Consider the following 13,835-nt stretch of genomic DNA (forward strand, 5'->3'; position numbering starts at 1 on the left):
ATGGGAGAGCAGAATGTTTCTCTCATTCTTAATGAGCTGAAAATATGGTGCAGTTGAACTTCTCTTTGAAACCACAGTTTCCTATTGTCTGCTAATGTTTTACACGTCTGAAATGCGAATGGAATGGGTTTAGTTCCTAGGTTGCCAGGCCTATGTCTTTACCCAGGTGATATTACCCCTGGATAAATGCCATGTCGGTAAACACGAAAACCGGTCGGATGCCCTTACATGTTTATGTTCAGCATGTTTCTGCAATTACATCATTTCCTCACTACTTTGCCAAAAGCTCACATGGACAAATGAATACATACCCCCCCAAGTCACTATGAAATGCTACGGCCTTTACTGAATAAGCGCAGAGGTTTCTTTAAACATCGACAAAAGATCACCAAGGGGTTTATTCAACAATATAGTTGTTTGTTTTCTCACCTCTCCTGAAGGACTCCTGAAGGAATTCAAGCCATACGGTCAGTAGTTGGATGACAATAACATCTCTGGCTAGACGGACTGCAACTAACTTTCAACTTGACCTTGTCCTTGGCCCCCAGCAGTCTAACCCATGTGTAAAAGAGCTCGCTGCCAAATAGTGTGCTAGCTGCTTTCTGTCGGTAGGTTATAAAGCCTATAAGAGACTGAACAGCAGCTAGAATAGCAGTGTATTTCAGAATATTGCCGTGGCATGCATGGTTTACATTTCAGTGAGTTTTACGCACAGACTATTCTTGATTTCCTTTACAGTTTGAATGACTGATATTTCTCCACCAAAGCATTTTAATGTAGTTTCACCTTCCTTGATATTTTCCTATTAGCCCAAAACAAAATGTATGCTACTTCGTGTATATATATAAAAAAAATGGGAGGGATAAAAAAAAACTATCTAACAGCATGTTGTTTCCAAGCTCAGCGCATTCTGGTCAATTAGAAGGTAGTTTTAATAAATGATTTTCCATACACGGTGTAATAAAATGTAAAAAAAGAATATCAATTATTTAATTTAAATCAACCCATATTTCGTACAAACTGCCTTGGCCATATAACTGTTGATAAATGTTAATGCGTAACGGCGGCATACATAAATCTGCGTCCACCGCATCTCCATTCTACTGTTTTTATCAGCATTTTGACAAAAAGTATTTAAATGTCAGTCTCCATCCATGTGATGTTTCCTCAGCAAAATGCTAGGCTATAAACCAAGAATGACATCAGACAGATTCCAATAGATTCATGAATAACAACTATATGGAGTGTAGGCCTATGGTTATCTGTATGATATCTCGGAACTGTTCATCTTGTTTAAAACGTGTAGTCCTTTTCCTCCTAAATGCTATATTGTTTTAGAGTATAAACACTTTGGGCATGGAGCTGCATTATCTGCAGTCTAGACGTTTATCAGCTCCTTTGCATATCACGTGCCTGGCTTTGCCCAATAACCTTGCGATCTTTAGGTCCACACAGGCGCGTGAGTATCGGTTACTCTCCCAGATTCCGTATCTCTTTTTTCAGTCGTGGGGATTTTTTAAAAAGAGCAGGTTGTCTCGATGTAGGGCATGCTATGACAGCGTCATTACTTCTCCATTCGCGCTGGATTGACCCAGTCATGTTTCTGTATGATAACGGTTTGGATGAGATAAATAAAAACATGGAGGGGTTCACAGGAGGCAATTTTGCAGCAAATCAGTGCAGGAATTTGTTGGCGCATCCGACGTCCCTGGCTCCAAGCACTACCTACACGTCGAGCGAGGTGCCAGTACCTGGCATGGGCGAAGCTGTCAAACAATGCAGCCCCTGTTCCGCAGCCCAAAGTTCATCAAATGCGTCCTTGCCGTATGGATATTTTGGCAGCAGCTACTACCCGTGTAGGATGTCACACGGCAGCGTCAAGTCCTGCGCGCAACCCTCCTCTGCCTATGGGGACAAATACATGGACACATCCGTTTCAGGAGAGGAGTTCCCAGGGTCCAGGGCGAAGGAATTCGCTTTCTACCAAGGCTACTCCTCCAGCCCTTACCAACCTGTCTCCAGCTATCTGGACGTCCCAGTGGTACCCACCCTCAGCGGACCCACCGAGCCCAGGCATGAGCCTCTTCTGCCAGTGGAGCCTTATCAGCCATGGGCTATCACCAACGGATGGAATGGGCCGGTTTACTGCGCTAAGGACCAGCCACAGTCAAACCATCTATGGAAATCATCCATTCAAGGTATGGAATTAAGGCTATATATTCTTAAATGTTTTCACAAGCTTATGCATATTTCCACATTATAAACCTCAGTTTATCAAAAGCATCAGTTTATCATTCGCCCTGCGTTGTTTTTCCGTTTACAATTTGCATATTAATAATTCGTTAGAAGAAACCGTCATCCATCTTGTCACCGTAATGTGAATTGTGGATAGACACGACAGATCCCATCGGTATTAGAAACTATACTACGATTTTAGCAATTTTCCAGATGGTTCTAGGTTAATTAAGCATGTGTTTATGCTCTTCACACAGACACTGTATCTGGAGGGGATGGCAGCTCTATTCGACGTGGGAGGAAGAAGCGCGTGCCATACACCAAGGTACAGCTGAAAGAACTGGAAAGGGAGTATGCCGCCAATAAATTTATCACAAAGGACAAACGACGAAGGATATCTGATCAGTCAAACCTGACAGAGCGACAAGTGACTATCTGGTTTCAGAACAGGCGAGTAAAAGAGAAGAAGGTTGTCAACAAATTTAAGAGTCCCAGTTAGCTGTATATGGAACTACTGAAACAAAAAGACCGAAAAAGAAGAGACTTGAAGGTTGTTCAATGAAAATGAACTATATTATAATTTATTACACAATATAAGGCGTCTCCTTCTCGCTCGCCATGGGTTGGCTCTGTTTTTGGAGGTCCACTTGGCTTTTTTTTTGTTTTTTTGTCGTAATTAATTGAAACCATTCGATGTCCTGTGTTTGAAGGAAATGGGGAAATCACTTCCTCCTTGTTTATATATTCTGTGTCATACTCTATTCGACGGACATATAGCTTTTAGAATTTTCTACAATTTTCTACAAATACAATACGCTAAATAACTCATAGCCTAAAATATGATATCTACTCAGAAGAACATAGCCTCCTGTAATTGGAAACGTAAACACTCAAATCTGTGTTCTATTTTAGCTCCATCAGAGTAAGAATTAATGATTCAAAAAATTGTGCAGCATTGATATTGAGGGTTTGAGATTATTCGTTGAATTTGAGTATACATTCCCTGAATTGATTGATATTGAAATGTGCTATAGCGCTATAGCGCGCAACCCGTAAATCGTTTATGCCTACGAATATAATTTTAGAAGCTGAAACATTTCTCATCACATAATGATTGAGCTATTAATTAGTACATTGCTTTACATTTACCCTATGCATTCTGTCAATATTCAGTTAATTATAAACGATTAGATGTTTTTATTCTGTCTGAGTAGGCTACGTCTTTTCTCCCATACAGGAATAATCATCTTAACTCTGCTTTACGCAACAGTTATCTGCGCAGTCATCATTGTTTGAAAATGCTGTATTTCGTTTTCTATTATAACAAATGTAAATACATCTGATTGCAATGAATGAACAGTTGCATTTAAAGTTTCCCCTGTTTTTGACTGCAAACATATAGCCAATAAGCTCTTCCCAATAAAAGCTGGAGAAACCCCATTACTACGTTGTTCATATTTTTTATCAGACAAATTAAAAGTCAGACTAGTAATGAGCATTTATTTTGTAATAATGTTTGTCGGGGACATTTTATTAACTTTTTAATTTAATTTCTTGAATTTAGGTAGGCTACAAGCCGATTAGACGTATGATTAGCATTGATAAAACGAGTCAAACAGCTTTCCATTTTATAATTTTAATGTTGTAGAGGCTTGCAACATTAAGCCCTTATAATACCATTAGGCTATTGTATGAGAAATGCCTTACTGATAATGATGAGATGACAATGTTGCCATCTGCTGCCGGATCTGCGTCATTGCATTTGATGAGTTCAGGTGTAGGCCTAACCATGGTCAAACTGGACGAAAATATAAACGAAACATGTAAAGTGTTGGTCCCATGTTTCATGAGCTAAAATATAATATCTCAGAAATGTTTCATACACACTAAAAGCTTATATCTCTCAAATGTTTTTCTCCAATTTGTTTACATCCCTGTTAGTGAGCATTTCTCCTTTACCAAGATGACGCATCCTGACAGGTGTGGCATATCAAGAAGCTGATTAATCAGCATGATCTTTACACAGGTGCACACTGTGCTGGGGACATAAAAGGCCACTCTAAATATGCAGTTTTCTTACACAACGCCACGCCACAGATGTCTCAAGTTTTGACGGAGCGTGCAATTGACATGCTGCCTGCAGGAATGTCCACCAGAACTCTTGACAGAGAATTCAATGTTAATTTCTCTACCATAAATCACCTCCATCATTTTAGAAAATTTGGCAGTATGTCCAACTGGTCTCACAACTGCAGACCATGTGTCACCCCATCCCAGGACCTCCACATGAGGCGTTTTCATCGTCTTAGACCAGCCACCCGAACATCTGATGAAACTGGGGAGTTTTTGTGTCTGTAATAATTCCCTTTTGTGGGGAAAAAGTCATTCTGATTGGCTATGGGAAATCCATAGATTAGGGCCTAATGAATTTATTGACTGATTGCCTTATTATGAATTATTTAACTAGACAGGTCAGTTAAGAACAAATTCTTATTTACAATGACGGCCTACACCGGCCAAACCCGGACGACGCTGGGCCAATTGTGCGCTGCCCTATGGGACTCCCAATAACGGCCGGTTGTGATACAGCCTGGATTCGAACCAGGGTGTCTGTAGTGACGCTTCTAGTACTGAGATGCAGTGCCTTAGACCGCTGCGCCACTCGGGAACTGTAATTCAGTAACATCGTTCAAATTGTTGCATGTTGTGTTTATATTTTTGTTCAGTATATATTGATATATGGCTCCGACCATTGCCTAACCCATGCAGGTTAAAAACATGGAATGATATTTTATCCAAGATTTCTTCATGTGAGTAATGTTGCCGAATGGAAACGATTCACTATTGAGTACTATAGGAAATGTAAAGGCTTACCTTGATGTAGGTAATATTTATATGCTTTTCCTTAATATGGCAATAATAGCGAAACTGTCAATTTGTGTGTTAGAAAACAAAGAGTGAAACACATTCCAAAGGGAAACACACTTTTTTTGTCTTCTCAATTGAGAACTTTAAATATGTACTGCAGTCGTGGAAACGTATAGGTAGTACTGCCTTGTGGGTATTTATTTTCTTCTCCAAATGGGAATTAATGCACTGATTTAAATGTGGCTAATATTTGGCAATAATGCGTGCATGATATTTAGTCATCTGATTACGTTTTGTTACAGATTCCTTAATGAATCTCCAACCTGGGCCTATATAGAAATGTACGGGTTTTCGATGCGCCCGTCGTTTTTTGAATCACTTTTAAAGGAAGGCAGACACTATTGTGGATATATGATCAAATGCTCAATCGTTAAAATTCTACTCAATATGTCCTATCTCCGATCAGCCTATAACAACTTTCAATGTAATGCTATGAAAACTGGACATGCTCAGAAATGCGAAGGGAATTAGTGTGGCTAGACTATTTAAAACTTCATATTAATTCAGCAGAAAAAGGGTATAGCTGTTCTATGGATAAAATGACCAGAAAAACAAATATATAATTAAATAAATAGTTAAATATCAGAGATTATACCTTTAATCAATAGATTATACCTAAAATCAAAAGATGGGCAATATAAATGTATTTTTTTATAGTCATTATATAGCACTAATTGTTCCCATAGCACTAACTATGACTGAAAGGATGGAGGACCAATCAAACGTTCCAACTGAAGCTTTACCGACTGGCGTCAAATTATTCTCAGAAAATGACAAGCAGGCCTGTGTCGTGCAATTAACTATTTTGTGAACTATTTACAAACATACCTTATACTGTATGGTAGGAGCAGATCGACAGGCTAGGAGGACGCGTCTCCACGGAACAGGGTCTTCATCAGGCAAAACATCACATGACAACATCACAATAACCAAATACAAGCTATACATTATATAAGGGATAATCAACGAGGGGCTATGCTTCTATGGAAATAATGAACGACATGGAAAGTGTGTTACACGACGTGCTAGCGAGTATTTTCCAGAGAACACAGAGCACCGAGTTGATTATCCCTTTTATACCATGGCTATAGTTTAACACATTTGCCACTAGAAATGTGTTAGTTTGCCGCTATAAATGTGTTCAACATCCACTGAAGTAGCTAGCAAGTTAACGAGATAGCTACAGTAACGTTAGTTGCAGTGGTAACCAAACAGACTTCCTAGTTTAGCTAACCAAACCATCAGTCCTAGTGTGCTATTGTGAAAATAGAATTGAACAATATTGTTTTCAATTCGACTTTTGCTTTCAAAAGCAGCTCAAACAAAACATGTACAAATATAGTCATTCAATTCTACCGTCCAAATATACCGTGCATTATAGGGAAATAATGCACGCTCTAGAATGCCCTTCAAGCCAATCAGAAAGGAGTATTCAACAATGCCATGGTATAAACATTCATAATGCAAAGACAACTCTATGGTAATACATACATATCAAAATGTGTGTGCAAAAAAAATAACAATACTGTGTAGTTGCGTGCGTGATGCGTGCGTGATGCGTGCTTAAAAGTCAACATTCCATCTATCAGAAGACCCCCATGATGTAGAATACACGGACTAATCACGTGGATGTCAACTATATATTTAAAAAATGACATGGGATAGGTATAGTAGTTCCAGAAAACAGGTTAAACCAATAGGTTAAACCAATAGGTTAAACCAATAGGAACAACTGTGTCCAGGACGTGGATCCACGTCTCGTTTAAAAGGGCCCACATCATCTCTTAAATGGATTGTTACTCAATGACTTGGTTTTAAATTAGAACATTGAGTTGATTTTTTTGGGGCATTAAATGTAAAGCATTCTAAAAGTGTGGATTGCAGTCACTTGTCCATAGACTGCTTTCAAGGTAAGGAAACAAATGTGTAAATATGTAAAATCACTGAACTGTCCCTTTATGCTACACGCACATTACTCAGTATGTCCCACCAAGGAGAGACCCACCAAGGAGAGGTCCCACCAAGGAGAGGTCCCACTATAGGTGCGGTGTCGAGGGAAATTATGGCGCTGGACTTTGCAAGTCTGGACTGGAGCGTCTTACATATATAACCTGGGTCCTATTCACTGATAACCAAAGAGAAGAAAACAAACTGGAAAAAGGGAGAGGCTAACCTGAACTTGTCCAATAAAAAACACCCGTTTTCATTGTGGAAGGTTTTCAATTGCAAAACGTTTTGCTACGGTGTGCACTAATGGATACAATTCATGATTGTACTGTTTTTGCTGCCACCCAAAGGCTAATTTGAGTGCAACACTTCCAGTGATTCCAGTGCGGTGTACACTTGGGTGTGGTCTATAGTAGTGGTCTATAGTAGTGGTCTATAGTAGACCAGCAGAGGACTGTTCAGTTCCCTGCATGAGATACATATAGCAAGAACAGTCAATGGAATACAGATATCTTCTAAAACCAGAAAGATCATTTCAATAAAAGGGGCAATGGGAATTCCAATCCATCCTTGTTATACTCTTGTTCTATTCATATTCATATTTTTCTAAATCATGCAATTGAAGTTTGACATTCAAAGTGAGCAAGTCCGTACACATCAATTTAATTGAATGAAATATACATACTCGTTTAAATAACTGTTGTAAACGTCAGTATGTTTGCCTTGGACATGTACAGTACCCATAGAAAGTATCCTGCTTAAACATGTTGCCTTACAGCCTGGACTTTCAATGGATTCAATTAGAATATTCAGCACATTAGTTATTGTCCAATTTCCAACACCAACCCCAAAACATAACTATTGTAATGACTGTTAACGGTGCTTCACCATGCAATGAAATGGCTCCGGGGTCCAGACACATTTCCGTTTTTAAAATGTGACGTTTTACTCAAAGTAGGCCCCAGTCGACCAAATGATCAAATGCAATGCTACACAATACTCTCTTAGAAAAAATGGTTCGAAAAGGCTTCTTCGGCTGTCCCCATAGGAGAACACTTTTTGGTTCCAGGTAGAACCCTCTATAGAAAGGACTCTACATGGAACCCAAAGGGGTTCTACCTGGAACAAAAAATTGTTATATTTGAAGGGTTCTCCTATGGGAACAGCCGAAGAACCCATAAGTTCTAGAATCCGCCTTTTTTTCCTGAGTGTATAGTCATTATCATTATAATTAGTTATGGTAATAAAATAACAAGTATGCCTGCAAGAACTATACTGCTATTTACTAATAGTAACTGTAGTAATAATAATAATAATAATAATAATAGTCTATAATAAGAAAGAATTGTAGTTAATGGTGTTATTACAAATATGACGTCATTATTACAACGATTCTAACCTTATAACGCAAGTAAATAATATCTAAGGGGTTCACATGTTGAATGGTTCGTCCCACACACAAAGCTGTGTTTTAAATCCTGCTTCCATGACTCTTCACTGCAGTATGTCCTTAAACTATCCGAGACTTTTAGGAGGATGGTGATGGGACTTCCGCTTGTTCAACAACATATCCAATGCATCCAGGGTTCTTATGGCACCGCCAACTAAAGCATACTCGGTTCCTCCCTTTTCGTTTCCATAAGCACTTCTTGCCGTACATCTTCCATATAAGCATCTCTTGGCGTACGTCTTCTTTTATCATGATGTCTTTAGAGATGAGATTAGGTCTATGATGTTTATTTTCTCCTCCTCTGTGCTATGCTTCTCCTGCTGTCAGCCGTCTCTTCTAAAGAGGCATTATAGAGACAGACATAAAGCTGTAATGTTCCCGCCACCCATCTCATCTACTGTAAAGAGGCAGTATAGAGAGACATTAAGCTGTGATGTTCCACATTTCCAAGTGCAAGGCACTTGTGTCGTAGAGATATAGGCTAAACTCCCCCCAGCCTGAAGAAATGCTCGTTAAAGGCAGTAAAGCCTATAGCGCCTATACAGAAAAACAACATCTAAATGGCATAAATATGAGGGCGCGCCAGTGGAAAAATGGCTCACACCCAAGTAGTGGTAAAGTACAAATGTTTTCTATTTAAAGTCAATGGCAATGGAGCGTGTAAGATACATAACTAAGTTACCACTTGTTCTATAACACCTGCCTCTCACATGTTGACGAGTTCTTAACGAGACCATTCCATTTTAAAAACTGCCTTCGTGGCTATGGGTATAGGCTTATTTCATTCTGCTAGATTGGAAAAGTCATCGAAAACACCATAATTTAGCTAAACATGTCAAATCACTGCAACATTTGAGAAATTCACCAATATCTTTGGCATATATCCTTGTTGATGAGCTTGGTGGAGTATATGTGTTCATCTTGAAAGTGACCACCCATTTGTTGATCAGCCATGTTACATCTGAACAAAAAAGGTAAAACAAACAACTCGTATCAAATAGCTATATTTTTCATGTCATTTATTTTTCAAAAGTAAAGTTTAGCATCCTATTTTATTTGTTGACAACGTTTAATTCGAATTTATAGGCGTTTCATACCGAGTTTGGGAAAACCTGCAATAGGCCTATCAAACAGTTAAAGCGAATGAACCATTGAGACATTTGTCACGGTAATAAACTAACGAACTTCATCCGGGGCACAGGGCAGGGGTGTTTGTGGCCCCTTTCTCTCAAATGGTGACCCTTTTCCTCCCCCGAACTTGAGTTCTGCAGCACACAAAACGAGACTGACTGCAATCTAAAGAATTGGATACAACAAACGACATACTTGGTTTAAAATACTTTTGAACCTATATATAATTAGCCTAAGGGACTCATGTCATGCTCACAGAGAATACAACCATTAGGCTTTTGCCATAAAGTTGTATTCTTTAACGAACCATTTAATCATTTAATATTTCGTAGCCTACAAATTACATGCATTCCAACAATTCCAAGACATGACAGTGTCCATTTTACTCACAGGCCTAAGTACTCACCTGGAGCCTTGTTTTGAGTCTCGTTTCATTGAACTTCATGAATGCCATCTAGTCGTCTGGTGAGCACGCCGGCCGCAGCAGTCCCCACATGTCTGTTCTGACAATGGCAACTACACAGCCAACTGCAAAGTGCAATAAAACATGTCTGACTCGAGCTGATTTTGTTGGTTGGTGCTCTATACCCTGAACTCTATTGTTGCATTTTAAAACACTGATGTCAGCGCAAAACGTGACCACTGATGCAGATGATAGGAAAGAGAATGCATTACGCGCGTATGCTGCCATTCCATTCATGTATCGTACACTCACTAGGTGCAATAGTTTCGTTTATTATTAACCCTATTTCACTTTAAGCTATTTGTGTATTACAATATCCAAGAGATGTCCCATTTCCTTGAATGTTGGACGCAATATTCATTTTCAGAGTGTCCCACAATAGTATTACAATCTGACGCTAGTCTTGCTATGCTACGGCCCTGCACCAAATTGTTTAGCCATAAGAGATTGAGATTGAGACACGAGAGATTGTTTTGGTCAACAAGTGACAATTCTAACTTCGGCTAGGCCTTATAGGAAATATAAACGGAAACGGATTCTGAATTTGCATAAAGCTTATCCATTTATATACTGATAGAAATGGAAATGCGTACAAATATATTGATATATAGAAATGCAAATGAGTACAAATATATTGATATAGCGCTATATTGAGATGGGCTTCTGTATAATACAATTGTATTCTTCTTGCAGCCTTAGCCCACATGCTGTAAGCTAATATTACTACTAGCGTAATACATTAGTGGAAAAGGCATAGTGGTTGTGGAAATAGACTGATCCAGAGCCTTTTATGGCAAATAGAATGCTCTGGGTTGTTCTGGTATATATTTCATACAAATGGTATTTTACCCATACACTTTACAATGCCTTTATGTGTCCATACAACAGCATATGCGCCATATTGACCAATGTATGTTCCAGAGATAAAGATGTGAGAATATAACACATGAAAATCATATTCAAAAAGTATTAACACCAAGATTGTCGTTAGTAAGAAAGGTTACTTTCTTACTTAGTAAGAAAGGCACATGCTGCAACAAGGCCTTGATTTACCGTGACTTCAAAGGTGTTTGAAATCATATCAATACATTTTTTGGTATGGTTACTTATACATTTGGAAAATTATTTCATATCACACACTTTAATTAAGAAACGCATTCACTCATTGCCACGCATCAGTTGAACAGACGTATCTGTCCAGTTCTGCCCCTGGTCACATGACTGGCGCTCTGAGGAATGGATGGAGAACAAACTGCACGTCAGCTTCACGTCTTAGAATTTGTTGCTCAACGGATCTGCTTCAAAGTGACTGGAGCCTAGCAGCACATAGGAACGATGCGAAGGGAGGGTTGGTAGACTATTAGAGTAGGCTACAGGCTACGCAAGATCGAATCATTATGGATTTTGATGAGCGGGTCCCAGTTGGGTCTAATATGTATTTGCCCGGCAGCTGCACCTATTACGTCTCGGGAACAGACTTCTCAAGCCTCCCTCCTTTTTTGTCCCATCAGAGTCAGTCTTCTTGTCCCATGACATATTCCTACCCATCCTCAACTCTGCCACAGCTTCCGTCTGTCAGAGAAGTAGCTTTCAGAGACTATCATGGCATTGGTAGCTCCAGTAAATGGCACCACCATAGGGGCGGTATGTCACACTGCTACCCCACTGAGGACACGGTGCATAGGGACTGTCTATCAAGCTCGACCTCCTTGGGGGAAATATTCACGAAAAATAACTCCAGTGATGTCTATCACTTCAGCAGCTCCAATCCTACATCAAGTCTCCAGGGCAGTGTGAGTAGGAATGGAGTGTTACCGCAATCCTTTGATCAGTTTTTCGATACTGCTCAAGGGAGCGCAGACACCACACCAACAAGCGAACACTCCGTGGACAGAACTGCCACCAAACAACCTACAGTTCCGGTGACCGGTTCCGACAAGTGCCGGGATACAGAGGAGGGACCGCCGGGCGAGGTGAGCTGCAGCCCCGTGTCTTCTTCCGGCAACAATGACGAGAAATATAGCGCCAGCGGTGAGTATAAAGACGACGTGCACCAGTTCTGGGAGAAAGTTTGCAATCTAACGCGCTGCTGTTAAGGCGTTTATATGCTGTTTTATAAGCGCATAAGGTTTATTGTGGGGCTGGAGATCTACCCCAACAAAAACGTTGTTATAAACGACAAGATCACGTGCTTGGAACTGAAATTGGCCGAGAAAGACAGAATTTCCCATTGTAAAATATTCCAGCATTCTTTGTAGGCCTATTAGTTGTTCCAGTTTATAGACGCATAGCTTGGCTTACTTTTCATAACGTATCAAACGACTGCAACGAGAAATTAATGAATTGATAGATTTATTGCAAAATTATATTTTTATACATTATAACTCAGGAACGTATTGAATATGTGCTGCATGGTTCCCCCTATAACCTGAATGGTATATTGTTATTATATTAATATAATCTTAGTGATATAGTATAAAGTGAGAAAGTAAATAATTTAAAAAATGTTATTCATTCTTTAATATTTTTAGCCAGGAGGATAGTCCACTCACTAACAATTGCCACCCACTGTGCACAGACGTCAGTTCAACGTCTAGTTTTGATTTACATTTGGTTGAGTTGCCAACTAACGTGAATTCAACATGAAAGCAACAAAACAATTCACCATGTCATTGGATTTAGGTTAGAAGTTGGGTGAAAAAGAATTCCCTTATGGTGATGACTTTTTGCAAATCCAATCAGTTTTTCCACGTTGATTCAACGTCATCATATTGATTTTTTTGTTGTTGAAATGACGTGGAAACAACGTTGATTCAACCCGTTTTTGCACAGTGGGCAGTGTTTTCCAGAGAGTCCTGGGATCCATAAAATCTATAAAAACATACACATTACATAGAAAATGTGTAGAAAGCACAGCATACACGGTAGAATACATTAGGCTAGTATACACAGCACTAGAAAGCGTTTACCACTGCGTTGTTCTAATGATGTTCCTTTTGTGAGGTGTTTGATGTTGTCCAGAAGTGTTATTATTAGGGCTATTGCTTTTTACCACCCCTCATTTCCATTACTGAACTCTAAGAAATGTCATGATTATGTTGCATAATGTCTCTAAATATGCATAGAAATGTTGGGATTTCATGCTTATTAAAAGCAAAACATGGCCAAAAACATTTATCCAGTTTTAGGCTTTCAGTTTTAGTTTTTATGATATATATTTTTTACAAAAGCCACAACTTATTTTGTTGTCAGTCTATTTAGACCCTTGTTTATTACCCTTTTGACACCATTTATGTATTTTTCACAGAACGAAAGCAGCTCCCTATTTGATCTTTCTATCTGAATTGCAATTCTTCCTTTCAGGTGGACAGAGAACCCGTAAGAAGAGATGTCCATACACCAAATACCAAATCAGAGAATTGGAGAGGGAGTTCTTTTTCAGTGTTTACATCAACAAGGAGAAACGTCTTCAACTTTCGAGGATGCTCAATCTCACCGACCGCCAAGTTAAAATCTGGTTTCAAAACAGGAGGATGAAAGAGAAGAAACTGAACAGAGACCGTTTGCAGTATTATACCACGAACCCTATGCTGTAACACTGGCTGATGGATTTCTTCCCCTCAGACAAGGCATGCATGAAGCTCAATCGCTAATTTCAAGTTCGTTGGTCTGCAAATTCCT

At 39.3% G+C, this 13,835-nt stretch overlaps 2 protein-coding genes across 2 annotated transcripts; both read left to right on the forward strand.

Moving 5' to 3' along the window:
• Positions 1–1,474: 1,474 nt before the first annotated feature.
• Positions 1,475–3,675, forward strand: LOC145879588 (homeobox protein Hox-A13b). Its single transcript, XM_082975822.1, has 2 exons — positions 1,475–2,198; positions 2,493–3,675. Exons 1-2 carry the CDS (start codon positions 1,553–1,555, stop codon positions 2,732–2,734), a joined length of 888 nt encoding a protein of 295 aa, XP_082831948.1. The 5' UTR covers positions 1,475–1,552; the 3' UTR covers positions 2,735–3,675.
• Positions 3,676–11,422: 7,747 nt separating this feature from the next.
• Positions 11,423–13,821, forward strand: hoxa11b (homeo box A11b). Its single transcript, NM_001141672.1, has 2 exons — positions 11,423–12,185; positions 13,518–13,821. The coding sequence occupies exons 1-2, from the start codon at positions 11,552–11,554 to the stop codon at positions 13,748–13,750; spliced, it is 867 nt and encodes a 288-aa protein (NP_001135144.1). The 5' UTR covers positions 11,423–11,551; the 3' UTR covers positions 13,751–13,821.
• The last annotated feature ends 14 nt before the right edge of the window (positions 13,822–13,835 follow it).

Source organism: Salmo salar, chromosome 05 (assembly GCF_965601325.2).
Source record: "Salmo salar chromosome 05, fSalSal1, whole genome shotgun sequence".
In the NCBI taxonomy this organism is placed as follows: Eukaryota; Metazoa; Chordata; class Actinopteri; order Salmoniformes; family Salmonidae; genus Salmo; species Salmo salar.